Genomic DNA, 25,830 nt, shown 5'->3' on the forward strand with positions numbered 1-25,830 from the left:
AGAGAGAGAGCGGGGAGAGAGCAGACGCAAGACGTAAAGCTTGACATCATTTCTCCTCAGTGCAATACGGATTTCTGCGTGTTAGTCACCCACACTCGAGCTCAGAACAAGGTGGTAAGTAGCCTAAACTTATTTCGCTTTCTGGGCGACTGTATTTGATCTTATACTAAAGCCGTTTCAACTTCAACAAACCGAAAGTAATATATATGTACGAGAGATAATCTGATGAGAGCAAGCGGTCTCAAATGAGTTAACGGAGTTGAGCTGCCGCCTCAAAGTTATGTTCTTTCTTTCGCTCACTTTTTTTATCCCACACTTTTAGCGAATGCAATGCTAACCAGTCCCATTGTACTACTAAACAACAGGTTGTAGTTACAAGATTTATTTCGAGCCGAACACGATGACACAAGTTTTCACCTAAACGATGAAACTTGTGCTGAACTTCTAGGGGAAACAGTTCGAACGGTTCGAGTCTTTGATAACTTACCCATGTTTGTTAAACTCACACTGTTACCTTACCTTCCTAAATTGTGCTTTAGAGATTACTGACATCTTGTGCGGTGGTTTTAAAAGTAAAAGACACTTTTTAATTTGGATGTAAACCACGGATGTCTCTCAAAACTTTATGAGATGCCTACTTAGCTTTTTTGGCACGTAATGGGCGTTCAAGTGGTCGATCACTTGCGCCATATGATGCCAAAAATCCCCTCTAGGTAGCTAACGAGGTTTTGACACACATCCTTTCAGTATTGCGGTAAATTTAGTTTTACGTTTTACGTTCATTATACATTCGGTTTCATACCAGTTAAAGTCTTTGTGCCGGTTATGTTCTGACCCTAAACTAACTCGGATAGACGTAAATATATGGCCTTTATGTTGCACAGGGCTTAATTTAAGGGAAAAAAAGGCTTATTTTTTTCTGATTATGCCTTTGTTTTTATATATGGTATTGAAACAATATTTTTGATATGTTATATATACTGTACCCACCTAAATTCATTAAATTCTACCACCGTTTGAGATAAAGGCATCAAACCAACTGTAAACTATTTAGAATATTATTCCCTATAATGCACAAGGCTTGTTTTGTCTGGTTATGATTTTATCATTTTTATATGTGGTACTGAATACATTTTTTTTTAATTGTTTTTATATACTGAACCCGCGTAAATTTATTAAACTCTGCCACAGTTTGAGATAAAGGCATCAAAATAACTCTAAAATATTCAGAATATTATTCCCTACAATGCACAAGGCTTGTTTTTTCCTGATTATGCCTTTATTGTTTTTATATTTGGTATTTAAACCATATTTTTTAATGTTTTTATATACTGAACCCACTTGAATTAATTAAACTCTGCCACCGTTTGAACTAAAGGCATCAGACCAACTGTAAACTATTCAGAATATTGTTCCCTATAATGCACAAGGCTTTTTTGTCTGATTATGATTTTATTATTTTTATATGTGGTACTGAATACATTTTTTTTTTATTGTTTTTATATACTGAACCCGCGTAAATGTGTTAAACTCTGCGACAGTTTGAGATAAAGGCATCAAACTAACTGTGAACTGTTCAGAATATTATTTCCTATAATGCACAAGGCTTGTTTTTTTTCTGATTATACCTTTTTACATATAAAATATTTTAAATATATTTTACAGACTTAAATTCATTAAACCGTGACACCATTTGAGATAAAGGAATCAAAGCAAGTGTAAAAATCTGTAAATACATTTTTATACAGTACCGAACCCATTTAAGTCCTTTAAACACAATTTAAGCTAAAGATACCAAACCAACTGTAAATTACTCTGAATATTATTCTGCATGATGCACAAAGCTTATTTTTTTATTAATAAAAAGATTTTTTATATATATATATATATATATATATATACAGTATTGAGCCTTGAATTTTTTTAGACAGATTTATTATTTGACAAAATTACTTATTTGTCTTGATTATTAAATGTATAGATATATTATATACAGATTTGTATTTATATTTTGCAGTTGGTTTAATACCTTTAGGGGAAACGGTAGTGTTGTAGTTTAATGGATTTTTATGGGTTCAGTACAATAGATGAAAAAAGAGCAAAATAATAATATAAGACATAACAAAAGTTAAACAAAGCCCTTAATTTAGAACCTCATGATATTTTATTTTGTTTTCAAAGCCCATCTTTTTATGATAAAACAAAAATATATTATTAATCTGTTAATGCATAATAGGGAATAATATTCTATAAAATTTATAAAAATATGGTTTCAATACCAAATATAAAAACATTAAAGGCATAATCAGACAAAACAAGCCTTGTGCATTATAGGGAATAATATTCTGAATAGTTTACAGTTGGCTTGATGCCTTTATTTCAAACGGTGGCAGAGTTGAATGAATTTAGGTGGGTACAGTATATAAAACGTATCAAAAATATTGTTTTAATACCATATATAAAACAATAAAGGCATAATCAGATAAAAACAAGCCTTGTGCATTATAGGCAATAATATTCTGAGTATTTTAGAGTTGGTTTGATACCTTTAGCTTAAATGGTGTTGTCGTTTAATATATATATAATTTTTTTTTTTTTTCCCTTTTTCTTTTAATATTTATTTATTTATTTTCCTGAAATTAAGCCTTGTGTAACGTAAAGGGCATATATTTATGTCTATCAAGTTAGTTTGGGCTCAAAACATAACAGGCACAAAGACTTTAATTGGTATGAAACCGAATGTCAAATGTAAAACTAAATTTACTGCAATACATAGTGACTACATGCACCAGTGGCTGAGAATAAATGGTTTTTTGTCTAGACCAGTTATAATTTACTCAAGTATTGCTGTAGTGTGGAATACCTTGCCATTTGTGTGTGCATGAAGGGTTTCAGTTGAGTCAGTTCAGGTTATTTTTTTTACCACAAGACGTTTAAAGTTGCTACAAAACGTTCCCAAATACACACTGGCTGGTTGAAATGAAGATACTGTAAAATACTGAGTTTCCTGGACTGGTGATCTGTCTAGGGTTGTATCAAATTATGTTTTGTGTTGGTTGCAGCTGTCAAAAATGCGCCATAGTAGACTCCCCCAAACATGGTATTGAAGAAAGCTGTAATAACAAACCCAGTGGAACCTGGGAAACCTGTGTGACTTTACAACTTACTTGACAGCTTTATTTCACAAGTAATTTGTCATTTGTTTCTGTTTTTACTAGCGTTTTTCTGCCATTTAACTTTAGACTAGCACAGCAAGTGTAAATAGGTAGCCTATATTTGCTGTAGGTACAAAACTGCCAAGCTATGAGACGCTACTGTAAAAATACAGTGATGAAGCATTTTGGTGACTATATAATTTTCAGTTCTAAAATTATGTATCATTAAATTATATAGTGTGGGGCAGCAGTAAAAACATGCTTAAAAACATTGCAGTGCACATAACTGATAACAAAAATAGCTTTTAAACATAATAAAATCTATAAATGTCCGGTCATCTTTAACCATAATTTTAGAAAAGTTAAAAAATGTTTTACATTAAACTTAGATGTATTGTAGATTAAAATGTAACGTATAACGTAATTGTACAAAACTCATAATATTTAATGTGAATGTGTATTATATTTCCCTAAAGCATATTTTACTTCAAAAAAGATATGTTTACAGTATTTAACTGTAAAAGTATAAAAGTGTTGCAAGTCTGTTTTGTCAATTAAAATATACTTTTTGCTGTATACAGTTGACCAGGCAATAGGCTTGGTAGCATTTTTACAATGTTTACAATGTATTTTACAGTGTAGCTATTCCTGTTAGAGTTAAGACATGTGAGTTGACTTGAAGGGAAAGGAAATGAGAGGCACCCTTGTTATGCATTCTGAAAAATATTCCGGCTAACAGAGGGGCTGATAAGTGTGCTATGCTTGGAGTTACGTTGTGGGGGATGGTGGACTTGCATTTTTCCATTTCCTTGTTGAGGTAACCACACCACGCACACCTTTGTTGTGAGACCCCAAAAGCCCCCCCTGCCCTTAGCAGTCTACTCCACTCCTCACTTAAACTCTCACTGTAGTGTTAACATGGCCTGACTCTTTAACATGCCTTGAGCAAAACAAGCCTCTCACGCCTCTGCAAGTTAAAAAGCATTGGCTCGTATCCAAGGCAAATCTTTTAGAGCAGGGTTTCTCAGCACCTCAGCAGTTTTGATTGCTGTTTTGTAATTAGGTTTTTTTTTTTTTGGGGCGTAGGAAATAATAATGGAATGGAAAATCTCGGACACCGTTTATGTTTGGTAACACAGGAGAATATGTTCATTTCATTTGCGTGGGTAAAAGAGAGTAGCTTCCATTGGACGGTTGAGTCTCGACTTTTGCAGTTTATTTAGGTCGGTATGAAATGTAGACAGTGATGGTAAAACGTGCACCACAATATTCCGATTAGAAGTCGGATACGTTTTGTCAAGTGCAAGATGGTGCGAAACAAAATTAGATCATTAGATTACAATCAGCAGTTAACATTTTAAATGCCCAGTTTTATGATGATATGGTCAGTTGACTGACCTTTTCATATATATATATATATATATATATATATATAGATTAGGGATACAGTTAGTCCACGGTTCAATACGTACCTCGGTTTTTAACCACGGTTTTCAGTTCGGTTTGGTTTGATTGCTTGCACATCAGAGTGGTTTGCATCTAATTAACAACAAAATACTACTGTAAACCTCTGTACACTGGAAAAAGCGTGGATTATTAAATGTCTGCTTAATATTCTTTTGAGAGAGGTATTATTTTTCCAATTTTTACGCAAAATAGGATGTGTTTCATTCATACTGGATGCCAGAGGGCGCCCTAGAGCAGAAAATTCACATATGCGTCAAAAAAGTAGCAATGATTACGTTCCGTTCCAGCTTCTCTAATATGGATAAAGGCATAACGTTAAATGTTTTGAATGATGAAATGTAAGGACAATAAACACTTGTCTGCAATAATATACGTGTTATTTGTATTCTTCAAGCCATCTCGGGTATTTTCATAATGATTTTCATAATGATATTTGTAAGCCATAGTCAACATACAGTGTAGGTATTTTTGCCTCATTCTATGATAAGAAGCCACATCTGATCACAAAAGGAAGTTATTTCAAACACTCGACTGATGCTGTTAAGTAAAAATAAGTTTCATTGATTATCATTGCATTTCATTAGAATGGAAGATGCTCTGCGTGTGTTGCTTTTTCAAATATAAGCGGGGAAGCGTTTCCTCATTTCAGCACATGAAATCATGGGCACACAGCAAATTTCGGCAGATTTTGATGGGATGAGGAACCTAAATTAAAATATTTTAAATCTTAGTGTTCTCAAAACTCATAACAAGACAAAAATTTTAAATGACGCCAAATTTGGCTTGACATAAACTGTCTAATATTGTCTTTATATTGTAATCATTCAAGTCATAATTGCTGCCTGACACATTTGTTGAATATATGTTGTTAACTAACCACATAATATATATATTATAGCTGTATATTACTACCTAGGGCCCTATGAAATCGTTTTATTTTTCCCAAATTTCATTTTATGTTTGCCAAATTTTGTTTTTCCCCTTTTAATTTTTCTAGACTCTCTTTTAGTGGTTAAATTAAAAAATAGTTATCAAAAAGCATGTCTAATTAATTGAAATCACAAAATATACACAATTTAACAGCATTTTTTTCCCCAAAGTTTAACAAAAATGACATTTTTAGGCCCTATGAAACACTTTTATTTTATTTAATTTTTTAAGATTTATTTTTGGTGTATTTATGCCTTTATTTGGATAGGACAGTACAGATGGACAGGAAGCAAAGTGGGAGAGAGAGGGGCAGGATCGGGAAAGGTTGGGATTCGAACTTGGGTCGCCCGCAGCGCAATGGCGCTATATGTCGACACGCTAACCACAAGGCTATTGGCACTGACAATCTTTTTCCAAATTCAGTATTATTTTTTTACCAAATTCTGTTTTCCGTTAATTTTCAGGATTTGATTTTAATGGTCCCACTCACTTTTAAAGATCAGAAGCTTCTCTAATTAACTATTTATTTTTATTAATTGTATTATTATTAGTAGTACTATCATTATATTAAGTAATATATTTATGTCACAATTTCTTCAAGTTATTTTTTATTTTTTGCAGCTTAGTTTGTTTTGAGTGTACTAATCTACTTCTTATCTATTGGCAAATTCCTCGACATTCCATGTTATACATGAAATTTCATTTTTTTGACTGGATTCTGCATCTTCCGTATCTCTGAAATCATACTATGTAACTCACTCATCTCTGGCAGATAAAGAATACTTTCTAAATGTAAGATTAAATCAAAGCATTCTGCTTTGAAACAATATGTAATAAACTTAAATTTAGTTGAAAGACTTGTTAACAAAGACCACAACACACTGTTTATAAAAAGGTTACCCAGCAACATCAGTCAGTCACATTACAATAAGCAGCATGCAACCACCTAGCAAATGGCAAAAACATCTCAGCAGCCACTCTCCCTCATTGTCTATAGAGAATCTAGTTACATTTGGTCCCTCCTAAATCCTGAGATTGTATTCACAGCCCTGATAGTTCTGAAAGGTTATGTCATTTATCAACTAATGTTTACATGCAGTACGGTTGCCTTCCAAACCCATTGCGTACCTCAAGGCTCATACAGAAAGTTTGGGCAGAAGTTCTATGAAAAGGGGTCCCTTTTGCTGAGTAAAGGGCACATTTCAATGAGCAATCAAATCGGAATAGTTTGGCAGGCATTGAGGAGCCTCTGGTTTCAGTAGTATGAGAGTCTCAATTGATGTCGGTATGCAAATGAATTAGTTCAGCAGAAAACTATGCAAATGAAAAACACATGAGATTTTCATTGTAGTGTTTTTATCTGTTCTTTAAATATGCAAAGTTAGAGGTACCTTGGCAGGGTATCGAGACATTGACATTTGCTCTGTTTCAGTACATGACAATCACTGTTATCTTTAGAAGAAGTCACAATACACAGGCTGCCCAAGTCCCAGTGCAAATATTACTTTGGCCTAATACATTTAGAGCCGCTTGTAATAGTGCACTACAGCTGTTGTAATTCCTCCTGATTAGTTTTCTGAATGGACGGCTTGTTTCTCAGCTTAAGCGAAAGAGAACGTTCTGGATTCATCAGCTCTGAATTGGTTACTTTAAGCTCCTTGCGTTCGTTTTCAGCATAGTTCACTTTGAGTAATGAAGGGTACCGCCGCTTTGCTGACTAGGTGGGTTTAGCGCGCTGGCCTGAGATGTAATTCTGTTTGGTCTGTAGTGAGACAGCTGTCTGGCAGAGAGAGACGGTTCTTCCGAATCAGCTGAACGTCAGCTGATCCCACATCCCCCACCCCGCTATACCAGCGTCTCCCTGCTCCGCCGGACACGGCTCCCTAACAGATGAGGAAAGTCCTGGACTTCCTGTTTAGCATATAGGATCACATTTCAGCCCTGTCTGTGGTTTGTGGGATGGCTTTTTTTCTTTCAAAGTAAAGTGACTGTTTCAAGGATGCTTGTTAAGGAGATCAAGCAGGCTATTTAAGTACCATGGATCAAGAGCTCTAGACTGGGAATTGTGGGAGTAGTTGCGTTTGTCAGTCATCAATCTAAAGATGGATTGCTGCATCGGTGCGATTGGTCCAACGCAGTCAGCGGTGCTTTATTTATGAAGTTCTTCGTTGTGGATGTGGTGGGGAGTGCGAGGGAGGTTCAGCCACATTCTTGCAATGTCAGCAGGAAGCAACAGTTGTGGCATTTCTTTACTTCTTTATCTTGTCTTGTATTATGTTTTTGAAAAATAAGTCGACAGACACACTTTTAGGTCAGTTTGTCATGAGAACAGGACTCTGTAAGAAAAACAAGCTAAATGGTTGTTTTCTTTAGCACTGCCTCAAAGATTGAGTTTTCTAGGTTGACTTTAAGAGGATGATTCACTTCAAAATGGAAATTGTGTCATCATTTACTCACCCTCTAGTACTTCAAAACCCACATGACTTAATTTCTTCTGTGGAACACAGAAGTAAATTGGAGGGAAAAATACTGTGATTGGTGCTCTTTTCCATGCAGTTACGAGAAATGTGGACTGTAGCTCCAAAAACACTTTTTAAGTAGTTAATATGGCTTCGTGTGAGGAAGTGACTAAAGTTGTTCAAGTAACAAAAGTAGTGCGCGTTAACGCAAGTGATTAACTTTTCCAGTTTAACTGCGTTAAAAATATTTAAGTCATTTAATGCAGGGGCGGGGCTAGGCTTGGCCACCCCACTCACGACGGCTGCTTTTGTCTGTTTTTTTTCTTGACAAGAATTGCGTTTATTTATTCGCAGAACATCTTTACGACTGCAAGTAATAGCAGCCAAATAAGCTAATAACCCAGCTGCTATGATGTCTGTTAAATAAGGCACAAAAGAAAAAAGAGGAAATCAATAACTTTTGTAGCTTTAAGAATTCTTCTTTTTTTTTAATTTAGAATTTAGTGTTTGATAACTTTATTCAATTTCTGTATATTTCCAACTCGCTGAAGGGCACATGTAAATAATGGGTTTATGTGAAGATTGTTTCAAGTTCACTTAAATTATAAGTTATTTTTAAAATATTAAAAAAAAAATATTATTTTTTAAAGTCTAATAAATGTTAAAATTGATAGCTCTCAACTATACTGTAATATTGTATAGCTATAGACCAAATGTGATCCTGGACCACAAAATCTTAAGTCGCTGGGATATATAGCAGTAGCCAAAAATACATTGTATGGGTCAAATTTTTTTTTTTTTTGACAAAAATCATTAGGAAATTAAGTAAAGATCAGGTTCCATGAAGATATTTTGTAAAATTCCTACTGTAAATATAAAAAAACGTAATTTTTGATTAGTAATACACATTAATAAGTACTTCATTTGGACAACTTTAATTGATTTTTCTCAATATTTAGATTTTTCGCACCCTCAGATTCCATATATTCAAATAGTTGTATCTTGGCCAAATATTGCCCTGTCCTAACAAAGCATACATCAATGGAAAGCTTATTAATTTCGAAAAATTGACCCTTATGACTGGTTTTGTGATCCAGGGTCACAAATATAAGTTTGTAAACGTTCGGGATGCACGTGCATCATGGTTGCTGAAAACTCGGGAGAGATAGCCTTTATGGCTAGAGAATTACATGGATTCCAAGATTATATCTTACAATTCTAATAAGGAAAAATAGCTTCTTTCCCCTCGGCTCAGAATAGAAGTTTATATCCTACATTTTTAGGCTTCTTTTTTCCCTCAGAATTGACAAACTCACTATTTAAGTTAAATTGAGTTATAAAGTCCGAATTGAGAGATATAAACTTGCATTTGCTGAAGAAAAAAGCATATGTGAATAATATGTAGCCCCATTGTTTAAATTTATGCTTTAAAAGTAGAGTAATCATAGCAGTTTTCATCCATAGTCTGTCCATTTAAACATGCGTTTAGCTTCAAGTGGCGTCTTTCACGATAGCATTCTATAAAAATGATTTGCATTCTGATTTTGACATCAAAAGGCACAAAAATATTTTTTTCTTTTATTTAGATTTAGATTTTATCTGTTTACCTCCTTTTGTTGCCAGTGTTTTTCTGCAACCACTATGCGCCCGCAGCTGCAAGTGACATAACTGTGACGTCTACTCTGAATTGGTCTATAGTCAATGATTAAATATTACGGGAAAAAAAACTTAATTCCTAGAGACATTAGTTATATTGCTATCAGTGATACACACCTTCAGTCCTAAAAAAATTTAACAAATATTAAAAATATATTGTTGTATCTGCATTAAATTGAAGATTGAATGTGAAATTATTGCAATATAAAAGTATATTTAAAAACTTTAATATTGATTAATTTCAGGAAGATGTGCAGTTAATTTGTTTTTTGTTTATTTTTTAATCAACTGACAGCACTAAACAAAATATGATTTGCGAATGAGTTATTTAGACCAGTTTTGAAAAGTAATTAATTTGTGAATCAGATAATGAAATAATGAAAAACTCTTTCTAAATGTTGTTCTTCTGTATTTTTCAGGAACATGGAGCTTTGGCAGCAGCAAGTGGTTCTTTGAGACGAATGCAGAATGAAATATGAGCAGAGCTCATATTGAGCTGTACAGACAGGAAGTGAAGCTTCACTGCCTCCGACTCATTTCCTTCACTATACAGAGAAACAGCATGTCTGTCTGTTTTTAGCATGTTCCACTATGAGTCCTTGTGCAAAATCATGACAGAATGGACAGATAGAACAAGGCCATAATGGACAATCACAGATTGAAAATCCTGTCATTTTCCACCTCAGAGGCCATTTTGTTTTGTAAAGCAACTCATCGTAGACCATAAAAGCCACAATCCATTTGGCAGGAAAAAGCCACGCCAGAAGTGAATTCCTGTTACTGCGGTGGTTTCTTTAAATCTTTTCCTCTGGAAAATTCACCCAGAAGTTTAGTCTGCCTTAACCATGATATTGAGGAGAAAACTGTACTTAGGCACTGTGCTAGGCACTATTTTGTTTTTATTGATAGCTGCTTACCTTCTTCAGAAGGCCAACGTGGTGCTCATCTCGTATTTACTCGCTCATCACAATGTCAAGATACTAATGAAGAACCAGACACGATTACACACAGTCACAGAGCCAGGACGAGGTATTTCCTGTAGGTGTCCGTCCTGTGTAGCAGACACGGGTGCGTCGAAGTGGTTTGATCAGCGCTATGATAAGAAACAGCAACCTTACCTCACTGGCAGAAATGAAGACATAGATGCGCCTTCGCTGAAGTGGTGGCTGGTAAGTGGCCTACTGTTGTCCTAAGTTCTGCATTTAGTTAGTCTAAGGCTGTCAGTCATTTTCATGACACATCTCAATCACATATCACAATGTTTGCCCCCAAATGATAATTCAAACACATTTTTGTAATGCAGTACATTATAGAATGGATTGCATTGTGGCACAGTGTTTAAAGCATCTGTTTTCAACGGAAGTAGCGATATATGATTTATTCCATATGGTGGTTTACATTCCATTGTAACATATGGATGAATAGTTTACAGCAGTAACTTACATTTAGAAAATAGATTGTTTGCATGTTGAATAACACGTTAACGCACAATGAATAAATTGCAGTGCTGTGGCCACCTACTATTAAACCACATCCTGATTCCCAATATTAATAGTAAATTTGAAGTAGTTGTTTTCACATCCATTTTCTCACTAAAATGGTACTGATGTGGCAGCTGGCCTACGTCTTCACTGACGTGTAAATTGAGCAGTGATAAAACTGACTATATTACTGCATAACCTACTCATGAACGATCATTTGAGAAAATATTTTTTTTTTTATATTTTTTAAAACAACAACATGACAAATTGCACAGTATCATTATTTACTGAACAAAAATAAAGCCAAAATTTGTGACAAAGTTAGGACACCCTTACTGTTAACATTGGAATTAAGAGGGTAAATAACAGTCAAGCACTGCTAATTAAATACCTTTGATTAAATGATCATCAGCAAGTCTGGGCACCTCAGGTGTGTGTTAACACAATGCCACGGAGGTAAGACATCAGCAATCATCTTAGAGAACCAATTGTTGCTGCCATCAATCTGAGACAAACAATTTGAAGTTTATTCACAAGTGGAAGACATTTAAACAGACACATCTCCTTCCAGGAATGGACGTCCCAGAAAGATCAACATCAGACAGTGTAAAGCTCAGAGAAATGGCGGACAACCCAAGAACTACACCTCAAACTCTATAGGCCTCAGTTAACATGTTAAATGATAAAATTCATGACCATACCATTAGAAAAATATGGGACAAAAATGGCATGTTTGGAAGGCTTGACAGAAGAAAGCTTCTTCTATCTTTAAAAAAAACCCCCATTGTAGCACAGTTTAGATGCAAAGTTGCATCTGAACAAAACACAAGTCTTCTACAATAATGTCCTTTGAACAGACGAGACCGAAGTGGAGATGTTTGGCCATAATGTACAGCATCAAGTTTGGTGAAAACCTAAAGAGCATATCATCACAAACATCTCATTTTATAAGACAAGCATGCTGGAGGAGGGCTGATAATTTTGGGCTTGTTTTGTAGCCACAGTACCTGGGCACCTCACAGTCATTGAGTTGGCCATGAACTTCTCTGTATATCAAAGTATTCTAGGGTCAGATGTGAGGGCATCTGTCCAATATCTAAAGTTGGGCCAAAACTGGGTCATGCAACAGGACAATGATCCCAAACACACCAGCAAATGTACAACAGAATGGTTGAAAAGAAAAGAATCAAGGTTGCAATAGCCCAGTCAAAGTCCAGAGCTCATCCTGACTCAAATGCTGTGGTGAGAGCTGTGCATAAACAAATGCCCACAAACCTCAATAAACTAGAGCAACGTTGAAAAGGAGAGTGATCCAAATTTCACACAGTGAAAGTCACACAGAAAATGAATGCTTCAAGTTATTGCTGCTAAAAGTAGATCTACAGGCAGTTGAATTACAGGGTGTCCTAACTTTGTCACACATGGCTTTTCCATCTTGGCTTTATTTTTGTTAAATAAATAATGACACTGTGTGATATGTCATGTGATGATGTTTATCTGAGGATTTATTTCCCAAATTTTAAGACCTGTCAAGGACCAGATAATTTTTTATCATGTCCTGATACAGAAAACCATGGAATTCAATAGGATGTCCTAACTTTTTCACATGACTGTGTGTGTATGTAAGTGTGTGTATATATATATATATTATATGGATGGTATAGATGGTTAGTCATCCCCGTTGTCAGCCACGCTGCAATTGGAGCAGTTTGCTATGCCCGGGCCCGGTTGTACGGAGGTACTAGACGGTGCTAAATACCCTCAAACGAAAGCAAAAGCAACTGAAGATCTGGTAAACTATGCAACGTGTTTCTGCAGCGCTGAGGAATGCAGATATATCTGCTGATTTCTTTAATGCAATGGCCAACAAGAAGCGTTTTAGTTTGTCAGAATTCACTCACCTTTGGAAGCGCCGGATCGTTTTTTTTCAAGTGCAGTTTTGCGCACTCATGAATCATCTCATGACTGACTAAGCGCAGACGCTATGTAAAATAAGGGATTCATTGTGTAGAGCTTCCTTTAATTATAACAGAACTTGTGAGATCGCGATGAACTGAGATGAGTGGCACTTTTACGTGATGATAAAGTGGGCGAGCTTTGCACACTTTCTAGGCCAGGGGTGGCGAACGTCGGTCCTGGAGAGCCGCAGCCCTGCATAGTTTTGCTTCAACCCAAATCAAACGCACCTGAACAAGCTAATTAAGGTCTGAAGGGTTACTAGAAAGCAACAGGCAGGTGAGTTTTAATTAGGGTTGGAGCTGAACTCTGCAGGGCTGCGGCTCTCCAGGACCGGAGTTCACCACCCCTGTTCTAGGCTATAATCCATTCAGAATTTGTATGAAACCTTCGTTTTATACGGTGCAATGTTTATGATGGATCATATGCTGAAAGTGGCCAGCAGAAGACCGATCATAGTCTGTTTGATCAATTTTACCTTCTCAAATCATCACGACTTGCCTAAAATAAAATAGCTAGAGATATAAAACAATTCAAGTATAAAACAATGTTGGTTAAAACATTAAACCTAGATACATGTGTGCTATTAGGCACATTTCCAGTCAGAGGAGTGTGCAAGCTAAAGCCGCTTTGCAGAATATGGAGGCGCCAGCGCGATCACTTGCATTTTTTTCAGTGAAAACCATTTTAAATATTCCGTCATTTTTGCTGATAAAAGTAAAAATAATGCATCATTCCAAACTGTAAAGGGTCTACTTTTATTTGTGTGCGCTCACAATATCAACAAAACTTTGCAAACTGTTCTATAAAATAAAGAAAACAAACATGAGCCAGTGCTTTGCGGCTTTAGCATGAACGCGGAACTGTTCCAGCTGCACTGAAGGCGCGCTGCTGCCGAGACACTAAACGGAGCCGGTCTTGAAAGTGAAAGCAAAATAAAGTTTCATGTTGTTTCCACCAGCGCGATTTTTTTTTTTTTTTAGTACTGACCTGAATAAGATATTTCACATAAAAGGTGTTTATATATAGTCCACAAGAGAAAATAATAGCTGAATTTATAAAAATGACAGCATTCAAAAGTTTACATACACTTGATTCTTAATACTGTGTTGTTACCTGAATGATCCACAGTTGTGTTTTTTTGTTTAGTGATAGTTGTTCATAAGTCCTGTTTGTCCTGAACAGTTAAACTGCCCGCTGTTCTTCAGAAAAATCCTTCAGCCTTCAGTGTACATTTTTCTTATTTTGCATAAATATATTTTTTTCATTTAGTGCTGCCCTTCAGAAGCTACAGAAGATACTTACATGTTTCCCCACAAGAGAAAATAAGTTAAATTTACCCTGATCTTCAAATTCAAAAAGTTTTCACCCCCGGCTCTTAATGCATCATGCTTCCTTCTGAAGCATCAGTGAGCGTTTGAACCTTCTGTAATAGTTGCATATGAGTCCCTCAGTTGTCCTCAGTGTGAAAAGATAGATCTCAAAATCATACACACATTGTTGGAAAGGGTTTAAATACATTCAGGTAACAACACAGTATTAAGAATCAAGTGTATGTAAACTTTTGAACGGGGTATTTTTTATAAATTAAACTATTATTTTCTCATGTGGACTATATGTAAACATCTTTTATGTGAAATGTCTTATTCAAGTCAGTACTAAATAAAAAAACTTTGTATGATCCCTCTTATTTTGGTAAAATAAGTAACATTTTGCAGATTCTGCAAGGTGTATGTAAACTTTTGACTTCAACTGTTTATATAATATGGAACAGCGGTGATTCTTGTTTATTGCTGTAAACAAAACAGCCCTGTGCGTTTAAATACTACATTAATGTGCAGTTCATGGAGGTAAGATAAAAAGAGAACACATTTTCCTAAACTTTTCTGAAGACAGTCAGTTTCCCTCAGTTCTACATTCATATTACACCCCTCACCCCTAGTTTAGTATTTAGAATTTTCTTCCAATGTTTTGCGTATTGTGAACAGAGATCTTGAACTGCCTGCTACAGTTTTTTCTCCTCTTTGCATTCGTCTTTAGTGTCTCAGTGGCTTCTGTTAAAGGAACACTCCACTTTTTTGAAAACCGGCTCATTTTCCAACTCCCCAAGTTAAACAGTTGAGTTTTACTGTTTCAAATCCATTCAGCTGATCTCCCGGTCTGGCGGTAGCACTTTTAGCATAGTTTAGCATAGATCATTGAGTCTGTTGAGTTTCTATATTTTTCCTATTTAAAACTACAGAAGAGTCAAATTTTAAATAGGAAAAATATTGAGCGAGATGCTATCGGTCTAATCAGATTGAATGATCTATGCTAAGCTATGCTAAACGAAAACGGTAAAACTCAACTGTTTAACTTTAGGGGAGTTGGGAAATGAGCCTATTTTCAAAAAAGTGGAGTGTTCCTTTAACAGCTGTTTTTACAGTTGGTTTATTTGCCCAGTTAAAGAGCTAATTGTGTGTTATTTATAGTTCTAAAAGTTTTCCAACCATTAGTCAGAAGTGTATGCAGTTAACAGACACTTCTACGTAAACGGTTTGAATTATGCAAAATTATGCCGTTTTTAAAAAAATGCATACTTTCGCATAATTCAAACCATTTACTGTTTAAACTGGTATGTTGCCCAGCACAATTTTACACAAACTTTGCAAAACCTTTGCGCACTGATGATCAGATAAATACGTGATCACTGGACAAAAAAACGATGAAAACTGAAAAGAAAAAAAAAAGCAGATTAAGTTTTCCAATTTCTGCAGTGAGTAGGACAGTTAATGTTGGGTTTGTTTCTAGATTCATTTACTAGTCTTTAGACAGCCATTGGCCTCTCTAAGAGACAGAATAGCTCTTGGGATTCTCAGGCATGCCTCTAAAGTCATATCATCATAGCTGTAGATATCATTTCCCCTTTCTGGCACATGGACACGTCAGGGAAAGACAACAGCTGGTGTGTTCATTCCAGACCCTCTCAAGCTCGCTTACTACCATCATATCTGTTTGCCAAACATCATTAGCGCGATGGCGGTGGATCCCCAGAGCTGCAGTCGTTATCTGGTTTCCTTAAACAAAAAAGTAATTCTCTCTAGGGAACAAGGGCACAAATAGGCCCTTCGGCCCGGCCATGTGTTTCAGTAAGGTTTAATTTAGCCTAATTAAAGGCTTTCAGGCTTTTACTGGATATGAGAGCGCACTCGGATAAGCTTGACTTTGGTGTGCCTCAAGCATCTTGAATTTCCGCAAGGCATAAGAAACGTTGGGCAGCATTTTCTAGGGGTGAAATCTCTAAGCACCTCATGATTCTATTATGATTCAGAAGGCTGTCATGCGATGATAAAATGGTTATTTATGCATTTTGATGCATCTATCTATCTATGTGTGTGTGTATGTATGTATTATATATATTATATATATATATATATATATATAATATATTATAACATATTATATGGCAAGTCAACAGGAAGGTTACATTCAGTTCAGAACGCTCATTCGCATACCAGCTGACAGCTGTTAATGCATAATCACTGTTTTAGATCGACTAACTGTATTACTGTATAAGATTTCCATTTGAACTGAACGCATAAATATAGGCTATGTGTTGCCGGTTTCAGACCTAAATGCAACAGTCTGACATTTCATTTGCTGATTCACTTAGCAGCACTAAAACCAACAGTGCATATACTTACTGGCTAGCAGCCTGCACAAATAAAAGTTTGCTGATATTAGGTTTGAAAATAATACATTTATATAAAAAAGAAAACGTGAATATTAGCATCATATTTTTAAGTGTACAATTAATTGTATTTTTAGTTAATACTTACTTTTTATTTTGAAATGTAATAGTATTATCATATTTTATTATTTGGGTTATTTTTATTAAAAAATTAATAAAGTGCAATAATACTGTTTTCACTGTTCGTCATTATTTTATTTTATTATTATAGTTAATGTCACTTTCAACTAAAACATGTTAGGGGAAAAGGCAACGAAAATGACAAAGGTCAGAACTCCTGTTATGATGTAAATTTTTGAGGTGCACTCTTGTCATAAATTCAAAAATCACTGTTCCTACATAATTTGTAACAAAAACGGTGGTAAAATATCTATTTAGTAGTCTTGGTCCTTTCTAACGATGTATAGTTTGTCATAATTAGAATAGGATTTAATTGTAATGTAGTGAAGTAAACTTAAGCGTCCCTCTGAGTGGACAGGTGACAGTTACAAGGTTAAACATGTTTAGATTAGTAGCTTGACATTCAGAGGTTAAGCTTTATACGTTTCATTTATGATATTGTTTTGTATAGTCTTTGCAGGCATCTAATGGAACGATCAAGGATGTCATCAAGAAGATGTTTAAGGTCATTTCCCCTCCAACTGAGGATAAAACACCACGGCAGAACCTGTGCCGGAAGTGTGCAGTTGTAGGAAACTCAGGGAATCTGTTGAAGTCCAAATATGGAGCCTTGATAGATTCCCATCCAGTTGTTATCAGGTCTGTTTTCTGTATGTCTGGTCTAAACTTATAAAAAGATAACCCCCCTTAAATTAAAACGCATCGATTACAACAAAAAAAGAGATCTTGCTAAATATTTGAAAGATTTTTTTTTTTTTGTCTACGTGCTGCAAGTCAAAGAATCAATTTGCAATTTCTAAAGGCTCCACATGATCCCATTCGAGGAATAAGTGTCTTATCTCGTGAAACAATATGTCATTTTCTTAAAACATTAAAAAAGTATATACTTTTTTGCCACAAATGCTCATCTTGCACCAGCCTTTCCTTGCGCATTACAGTACGTAATGATGTTGGAAAGGTCACGCGTGATTTAGGCGGAAGTACCAACCCAGTGTTTACAAAACAAACGTGCAAAGAAAGTCAAATGCCCTTTACAAAAAGGAGTTTTTTGCCCTACCCTACCTTTTTGAAACAAATACAGACAAAAAACTAACCGCACATGATGTTTTAAACATGATTACATAACGCATAAGTTGAGCTAGTGCGAGGCGAGCATTTGTGGTTAAAAAGTATACAAATACTAATTTTGTAAAGAATATTACCATTAATTTTGCTAGATAAGACCCTTGTTCCTTGGCTGGGATCGTGTAGAGTCCTTTGAAGCTGTGCTGAAACTGAAATTTGGACCTTTAACCTGTTGGCCACCATTGGTTGAAGAAAGACAGACATGAACATCTTGGATGATATGGGGGTGAATAAATTATCAGGAAATTTTTATTCTGAAAGTGAACTTCTCCTTTACTGCTGATTAATGTTGATTTAAAAGTATAACCTGAACAAATCAATGAAAATGATTCAGCTTTTTTTGGAGTAACATAACCAATAAGTGCAGGAGTTTTTTTTTTTGTTTTTTTTTTTTACTAATGCATTTCTACCACAACGTCCCACAGAATGAATAAGGCTGTAACTGTGGGTTTTGAAAAGGATGTTGGTAACCGAACCACCCACCACTTCATGTACCCAGAGAGTGCGAGCGATCTGAAACCTGGTGTTCATCTCGTCCTTCTTCCCTTTAAACTGAAGGACTTGCAGTGGTTGTCCAGCGCCCTTTCCACAGGAGAGATCAGAATGTATGTCAAAATCAAATTGTGCAACATAGATTTGACGTAAAATCACTCTTTGCTAAATCTCTTTGTATATCCCAAACAGGACATACATGAGAGTAAAAAATCGAGTGAAAGCTGATAAAGACAAGGTGAGTTTTAATCAAGCCAAAGCTTGTAAATCCATAAATGCATCCATCTGTTAAGCCTAACTCATCCTCCCTTGTATGCCGTCCAGGTGATGGTTGTAAACCCAGCCTTCTTTTGGTACACACATGACAAGTGGACAGAGCGTCATGGAAGGTATCCGTCCACCGGGATAGTAGCCATTATATTTGCTTTGCATCTCTGTGACGAGGTTTGTACTTGCATTTACAGCCAAGACAATAATTTCTGCATCACCAGACTATTTTTAATTACGATGTTTAATCCCAACAGGTGTCAGTGTTTGGATACGGGGCGGACAAGCAAGGAAACTGGCACCACTATTGGGAAAACAACAGATACGCCGGTGCCTTTCGAAAAACGGGCGTCCACAACGCAGACTTTGAGACCGAGATCATTCAGAAGCTTGACAAAAACCGCAAAATCAAACTCTACACATGAGCCTGTAATTGTGGCCTTCATTGACTTAGCTCACAGCCATGCAAACGCAGGGCAAGGACGTGCAGCAGACGTACGGATGCCAAAGAGACGCAGATCTGAGATCCACCCTACCATTAATTGACCACTGTGAACTGCACTGAACCAAACCCACAGACATCAAGCTGTAGTCCTAAGACCAAACGAACTCTTTCTGTTCTCTCACAGCATTTTACTTGCTACGTGCCTAAAGAAAAAGACAGATGTTGCCTTATCTCCGGGCATTGAAACTTTAAAGACAAACAGTAAGCAAAACGGCTTGATCTGAGCCTTTTCTCAACTGTTCTAACTTGCCTCATGCGGTGTCTGCACTGCAAATTTGCAACTAGTTGTACAATCAACAATGGTGCCCACACTGCAAGAAAGATGTTGATCATCAGCACCACTCACTTGCAGGCAGTTTTCAGGGCATTTAAGCCTTAAAGTCAACATGAAGCAGCATTTGCAACCCACCTTTTTTTTAGTGCAACATAATATTAGATGAGAAAGGGGCGGGGCTTGATATTATCCATTGGTAATTGATTGGCTCATGAAAAGTGTTAAATACCACAGTGGACCGTCAACTGAAAAGGTGTTTCACAGAGGCAGAGCTAGTTGTTAAATTTTAAAAAAGATTATGAAGACATAGCACGTGATAATCACAATGAGACCAGAATTAAAGGGATAGTTCACCCAAAAATAACTACCTTTTTTCGTTTGCGACACAGATGATATTATTTTGGGGTTCAAACAACATTGGACACCATTGACTTTCATTTAATCAGCAAAAAAGTTTTACGTTTTAAATATATTTTTAAAGAGGGTGAGAAACCGATGATCTTAATTTTATTTTCGGGTGAACTAAAGTACATGAGGTCAGTTTAAATTTCATGTTGACTTTTAACTTCAACCTACAGTGCATTAAAGCTTTTTAGAATTATATGTTTGTGGATTTTACACTCTTAAAAATGCTGGGTTAAAAACAAACATTTCAGCTTTGGCGCTGGATGATTATTGGACACATGCTATTTAGACCTATCTTGTTGGGTTTTTTTTACATAAGTTTTGACATAGTGCTGGGTCAGTCAACCTATTTTATTAATCTGTTCTAAAATTAAAAATTAACTCTAAAATCACTATTTGGTCAGTTACCCGGATGCACGGCCATGGATTGCGCAGATTGGATTACTGCTGTATATGTGGTTCTGATCATTTATGCTGTCTAAACCATGGAAAAAATGTGTGGAAGCTGTTAAATAATATGGAGAAGGACTTAGTAAGCAGGAAAGGGTGCAATATTTTGACAAACTAAAGTTAATGGGTGGTAAAGATATATACAAGGAGTATTAATCAAGATATTAACCTAATATTTCACATATTAGGAATGTTGTCAAGATTCTTGACATGGAAATCCTGGTTCAGTATGGCCAATCACAAATGCCTTTAGTTCGTCAGACAATTTTTTTGCACTTGTTTTTTGATTTGTTATAACTTTTGACAGTCTATAGTACTCCAAATGTTTTTCCAGGTCCGACTGATTAGTACAGCCCAAAACATGACAATAATTGACCATTTTCAGTAGCAATAATCAGCAAAATATTAGAGCTTCCTTCAGTTCAGTGGCACTGTTTACATGGCTGACTGTTGTGAAAACACTATTGAATGTTTTTCATTTTAAATTTGTTTTTCATTTATATATATATATATATATATATATATATACATACATACATACATACATACACACACACATATATATATATATATATATATATATATATATATATATAAAAGGTTTTAGGACATGACAGGAGCAGCAAGCGAGTAGCTAATAAGAATCTGTGGGTTATCAGTAAGCTATTCCACTTTATTAAATGACTTGTATTCATGTTTGAAAAACTACATAAGACAAATAAGACAAAAAGTGTCAAAAACAGCTTTACCTCATGCCAAATTTTCTGTCAACTTCTGTTTAAGTTTCAGCCCGTCAAACGTATAGCGTGACCACAGCAACACTATCAGTAGGGCCCCTGTTGTAGTCAAACACAGAAAACACGGAAACGTGTTTTAAAATCGTGTTTTAGCCCTGGTCGCGCATTCGTTTGGCGGGAGGTAAAACTTCCATTGTGGCGCCGGCACATCGTTCGCTTTGAATCGGTGAATGCTGCGTTTGTAGAAGGCTGGCGTTCCAAGCAGACGTTAGCTATGACATGAAAGGTAATATGGGAGACTTCAGACGTTTTCTATTTATACAGTAATAATTTGATAGGAATACAATGTAATACATACCTTCACTTCATTCAGGAAGTTTCCCGTCAGTCAGTTTTCTTTCAGGACAGAACACAAAATGACTTCCCAACATTGGGTTACACGGACCCAGCGCTGGGTAGGTTTCATCAGAAGAGTTACAGAAAAACTACCTGCACTGTAAAAAACAATTTGTTGAGTCAACTTAAAATAATTTGTAACCTGGCTGCCTTAAAATTTTAAGTTCAGTCAACTCAAAAAAAGTTTATTCAACTTGAAATGTTAAATTATACTAAGTGACAACTTAGATATTTGAGTTGAATCAACTTAAAATTTTAAGGCAGCTGGGTTACTTACCCATCTGTTAAGTTTACCAAACACAAATATCTAAGTTGTTACTTAGTACAACCTAACATTTCAAGTTGACTAAACTTATTTTAGTTGACTGAACTTAAAATTTTAAGCCAGCAGGGTAACAAATTATTTTAAGTTGACTCAACAAATTGTGATTTTTATTTTTTACAGTGTGGGTAAAAAATATTAAAAATGACCCAACAAGCTGAGTTGAGTTTTTTTTTTTTTTTTTTTTTTTTAGAGTTTAGCTTTCAAAAAATCAAATAAGCAATAAACATTTTTTTAAAGTCAGAATTAGTTTAAATAGCATATTGAGACGTTCATTAATGTTTTTCATAATTTCACCTCAGACAATTACAGAGATACACTGACCTAGTTCAAGTCACCACACATTTCCTGTGTTGATTTTTTTTTGAAGTACTTTTCTAGGTTTGAAATCTGCTAAATATAGCCAAACCACATGCTGTAAGGTTTGTCACATAGAGCTGTGAAAACACATTCTAGATTCTAGTTGAGTGTGTTGTATGCTGTGGGAGCGTGTTTATGCGTTACGTGTTTAATATCATTGTATACCTTTAGACCAAAGCCGTCCCTAGAGAATGTCCTCAGTGGCACTCGTACAACAACCTGTCTTGTGATTTACAGTTCTGGATAGAGCACATGTTGTATTTTCATACATCTTTAATTTATCTTCCTTTTCTCCTCCTGAATTACAACTGAGCTCTGTATTTTTATAGTTCTAGATGCTCTGTGGTTTTTCCCTTCCTAGTTTGCATTATTGTGAACTGTTTTAAGGACTGTGACAAGGTTGAAACTTGAGCTGCAATTTCTATGTTCGTTGCCAAGTGTTTTCAAGCTGTCGTTGTGTTTTCAAATGTATTTGGCCTTTGGATTTGCTTCATGTTAGTCAGTGGGTTTACAGTTTACAGCGTTTGCATGGAGAACAGTCAGAAATTCGGAACACTAAAAGACATAATTTCAGAAAGAAACTGACATGCGAGTTTGTTTTAACAATCTATTTAGAAACAGAACCAAAGCATAAACAATTAAAAATTAATTAAATTCAAAAGTCACAGCTTGAAGCATTCAGACAGTATTAAAAATAATATCTGATATTGTTGCATAAATAAAAAATACAGAAGAACATACAAGCCTTTTTTTAATGAGATACACAGGACATAAATATCTCACAATACTCTAGTTTTCTATTCAGGTTCTTTAACAAATTAAAAGTGAAAGCTGAAACCACAACCTCAATTTTTAATACATGTTGGTGTATGTAAGGTCCTCTGTTGGAAATAGAGAAACAGCTCACCAATTGGCCTCCCTGCTGGAATAATTATTTAGGAGGAGTCCGAGATATTGAGGAGTAACGTCAAGAAAAGCTGTGGCCAAAAGAGTTTTTATGGTTTTGTTTACTAGTCATATTCTCAAACAACATGTGACCGCAAATTTAATATTCCCTGGGTGTGACATGGTTTGAAAAAAAAATGTCTTCTACCACAAGTAGTTTTCTACACTCTAAGCACTTTAAGGAGTTAGTACGTTCAAAGACTGTCCAGCTGAATGTGATGGTTTGATCCCATTGTAATGGCCAAATTGCGTGGTGTGTGCACATCTTTGTAAGCTTCTATGATTATGATGTTTTGTGTAAACCTGTGATTCATCTGTGGTCTGATTTCAATAAACCACTTACTTAACCATTTACTCAGTGATTACTTCATCTGTAGTTTTGTAAACAATAGAACAAAAAAAAAATGGGTGATTTCATAATCCCCTGTTCCCAAACATGTCCAAAAAAGTTTAGCATAAAGAAAACAAACGTTTTATTACAACTTCTATATACATTGCCATTCAAAAGTTTGGGATCAGTATGATTTTTAATGTTTTTAAAGAAGTTTCTTATGCTTATTAAAGCTTTATGTGATCAAAATACAGGAAAGACATTGTGTGTAACTGTGAAATGTTATTACGATGTAAAATAATATTACAGAATTTATTCCTGTGACGCAAGCTGAATTTCCAGCATAATTACTCCAGTCTTCACTGTCGCGTGACCCTTCAGAAATCATTCAAATATGCTGATTTATTATCAGTGTTGAAAAAGTTGTGCTGCTAAATATTTTTTTAGAAACTTTTTTTTTAGGATTCTTTAAAAAATATAAAGTTAAAAAGAACAGCATTTATTTAGAATAGAAATATGTTGTAACAACCTACACTGCTGTTCAAAAGTTTGGGCTCAGTCGATTTTTATTCTTTCTTTTTTTTAAATAAATGAATTCTTTTATTCACTAAGGATGTTAAATTGATAAAAAGTGATAGCAAAGACTTATATTGTTAGAAAATAATTTTATTTTGAGTAAATGCTGTTCTTTTTAACTTTATATTCATCAAAGAATCCTGAAAAAAGAATCACAGGTTCCAAAAAAAAAAAATAATAATAATTAAGCAGCACATATTCAAATGATTTCTGAAGGATCATGTGATAATGACTGGAGTAATGATACTGAAAATTCAGCACTGCGTCACAGAAATTATATTTTAGTATATTAAAACAAGAAACCAATATTAGAAATTGCAATAATATTTAACAATATTACTGTTTTCTGTATTTTTGATCAAATAAATACAGCCTTGACAAGCATAAGAGACTTTAAAAAACATTAAAAATCCTACTGATCCCAAACTTTTGAACGAGTGTGTATATTTTTGAACTTTTCTTCCCAAATTGTTGCTATAATGTGGAAAAATCTAATTCTATTTACTTTGCTAAAAATATTGTTTTAAAGTATTTATACTTGTATTATGGTAGTATTTTCCCTGCTTTTACATTAAAAAACTACTGTTTACAGTATTTATTAAAGTAATGGGAATAGGGGGAAATGTGGATAAATGTTGAAAAAGCAAAAATTCTTGGTATAAAAAATTTTTTTTTTCTTTAAAACATAAGTGAAATATAACCCGGATGCATTTTTGCGCTATTCACCAAACACGCAATGTTCGTAATTCATTCATTTCTTGATTTGCTTTCTGAATGAATTACACTTTAACAGTTACCCTGCTGCAAAGTTGCTTTAAAGCTGTTCTCCATTTCTTGAATAGCAACACAATCTCCATACAATTGTGTGATCTGACATGTTTGAGAGTTCAGTTCAATGTAACGACATGCAGTTCATGCGGTGTGTGCTTTTGGAGCATTTTTAGGAGCGTACGGTGTGTTCAGTTAGGCTGTGGATGGATCAGAAGGCATTATTCTCGAATCTGAGAGGCCTGAAGAAGCACAAACTGAGAAGTTTTGTGCAGAGCACAACGTGTTCCACATATCCCATCTCTCTTGGCGCTGCAGACGGGCCTGTGAGTGCTGCTTTGTTATGCTGATTCTTCATTACCGATGGTTCTGTGGGTAGACTTCAAGCCCCTCATTTCCCAGGGTGCTTTGGCAGGAGAGTCGACCGTGCTATGATTTCAGCTCCGTTGGCCGGCTTCATTCAGCGAGCATGGAGACAAACGATGCTGGAAATAAGCCCGTTCTGTCTGGCTGTCCCTCGATGTAGCCGTGCTGAAAGGGAGATATTACTGACGCTGGTTAAAGTCATCAAAAGGAAGGATGTGAAATTCAATTAAACGAGGGGGCGGATATAATAAAGGAAGCAATGTTATGAACCAGGGCTGTGCGTCCTTAATGAAAAGGGAATGATGCAGACACAAAAGGCGTGGGATGTGTGAGGATGTTTAAAATAAGATGCAAATCAGGATCCATTTCACTTTAAAAGCTCTTTCCTGCATGCCAAGTGCCTCTCTATGAATCTACATGAGATGTTTTCTTTTGATGGGCCATCCAGAGGCTATTTTTCTGTGAAAGAATCTGGAGGATATTAGACAAGCCCACTGGAGACGTATGGGCGGCTCTCTGACTCAGATATGGAGGCAGAGCAGAATAAAACGTGGACC

The 25,830-nt window shown here is 35.4% G+C and overlaps 2 protein-coding genes across 6 annotated transcripts in view; one reads left to right on the plus strand and one right to left on the minus strand.

Annotated features, from left to right (window-relative positions):
• Window positions 1-23,586, plus strand: st3gal8 (ST3 beta-galactoside alpha-2,3-sialyltransferase 8). Its single transcript, XM_051122027.1, has 7 exons — window positions 1-114; window positions 10,087-10,836; window positions 17,406-17,593; window positions 18,505-18,684; window positions 18,764-18,809; window positions 18,896-19,015; window positions 19,096-23,586. Exons 2-7 carry the CDS (start codon window positions 10,513-10,515, stop codon window positions 19,261-19,263), a joined length of 1,026 nt encoding a protein of 341 aa, XP_050977984.1. The 5' UTR covers window positions 1-114; window positions 10,087-10,512; the 3' UTR covers window positions 19,264-23,586.
• A 38-nt stretch (window positions 23,587-23,624) lies between these two features.
• unm_sa1614 (un-named sa1614) overlaps window positions 23,625-25,830 on the minus strand; it is a 61,893-nt gene continuing 59,687 nt past the window's right edge. For all 5 annotated transcript variants that reach the window (XM_051122010.1, XM_051122009.1, XM_051122008.1 and 2 more), the window contains one exon: window positions 23,625-25,438. In XM_051122010.1, the coding sequence (XP_050977967.1) occupies window positions 25,364-25,438 (75 nt within the window). In that variant the 3' untranslated portion in view covers window positions 23,625-25,363. The remainder of the gene's footprint in view (window positions 25,439-25,830) is intronic.

The sequence above is a fragment of the Labeo rohita genome, chromosome 11 (assembly GCF_022985175.1).
Source record: "Labeo rohita strain BAU-BD-2019 chromosome 11, IGBB_LRoh.1.0, whole genome shotgun sequence".
In the NCBI taxonomy this organism is placed as follows: domain Eukaryota; kingdom Metazoa; phylum Chordata; class Actinopteri; order Cypriniformes; family Cyprinidae; genus Labeo; species Labeo rohita.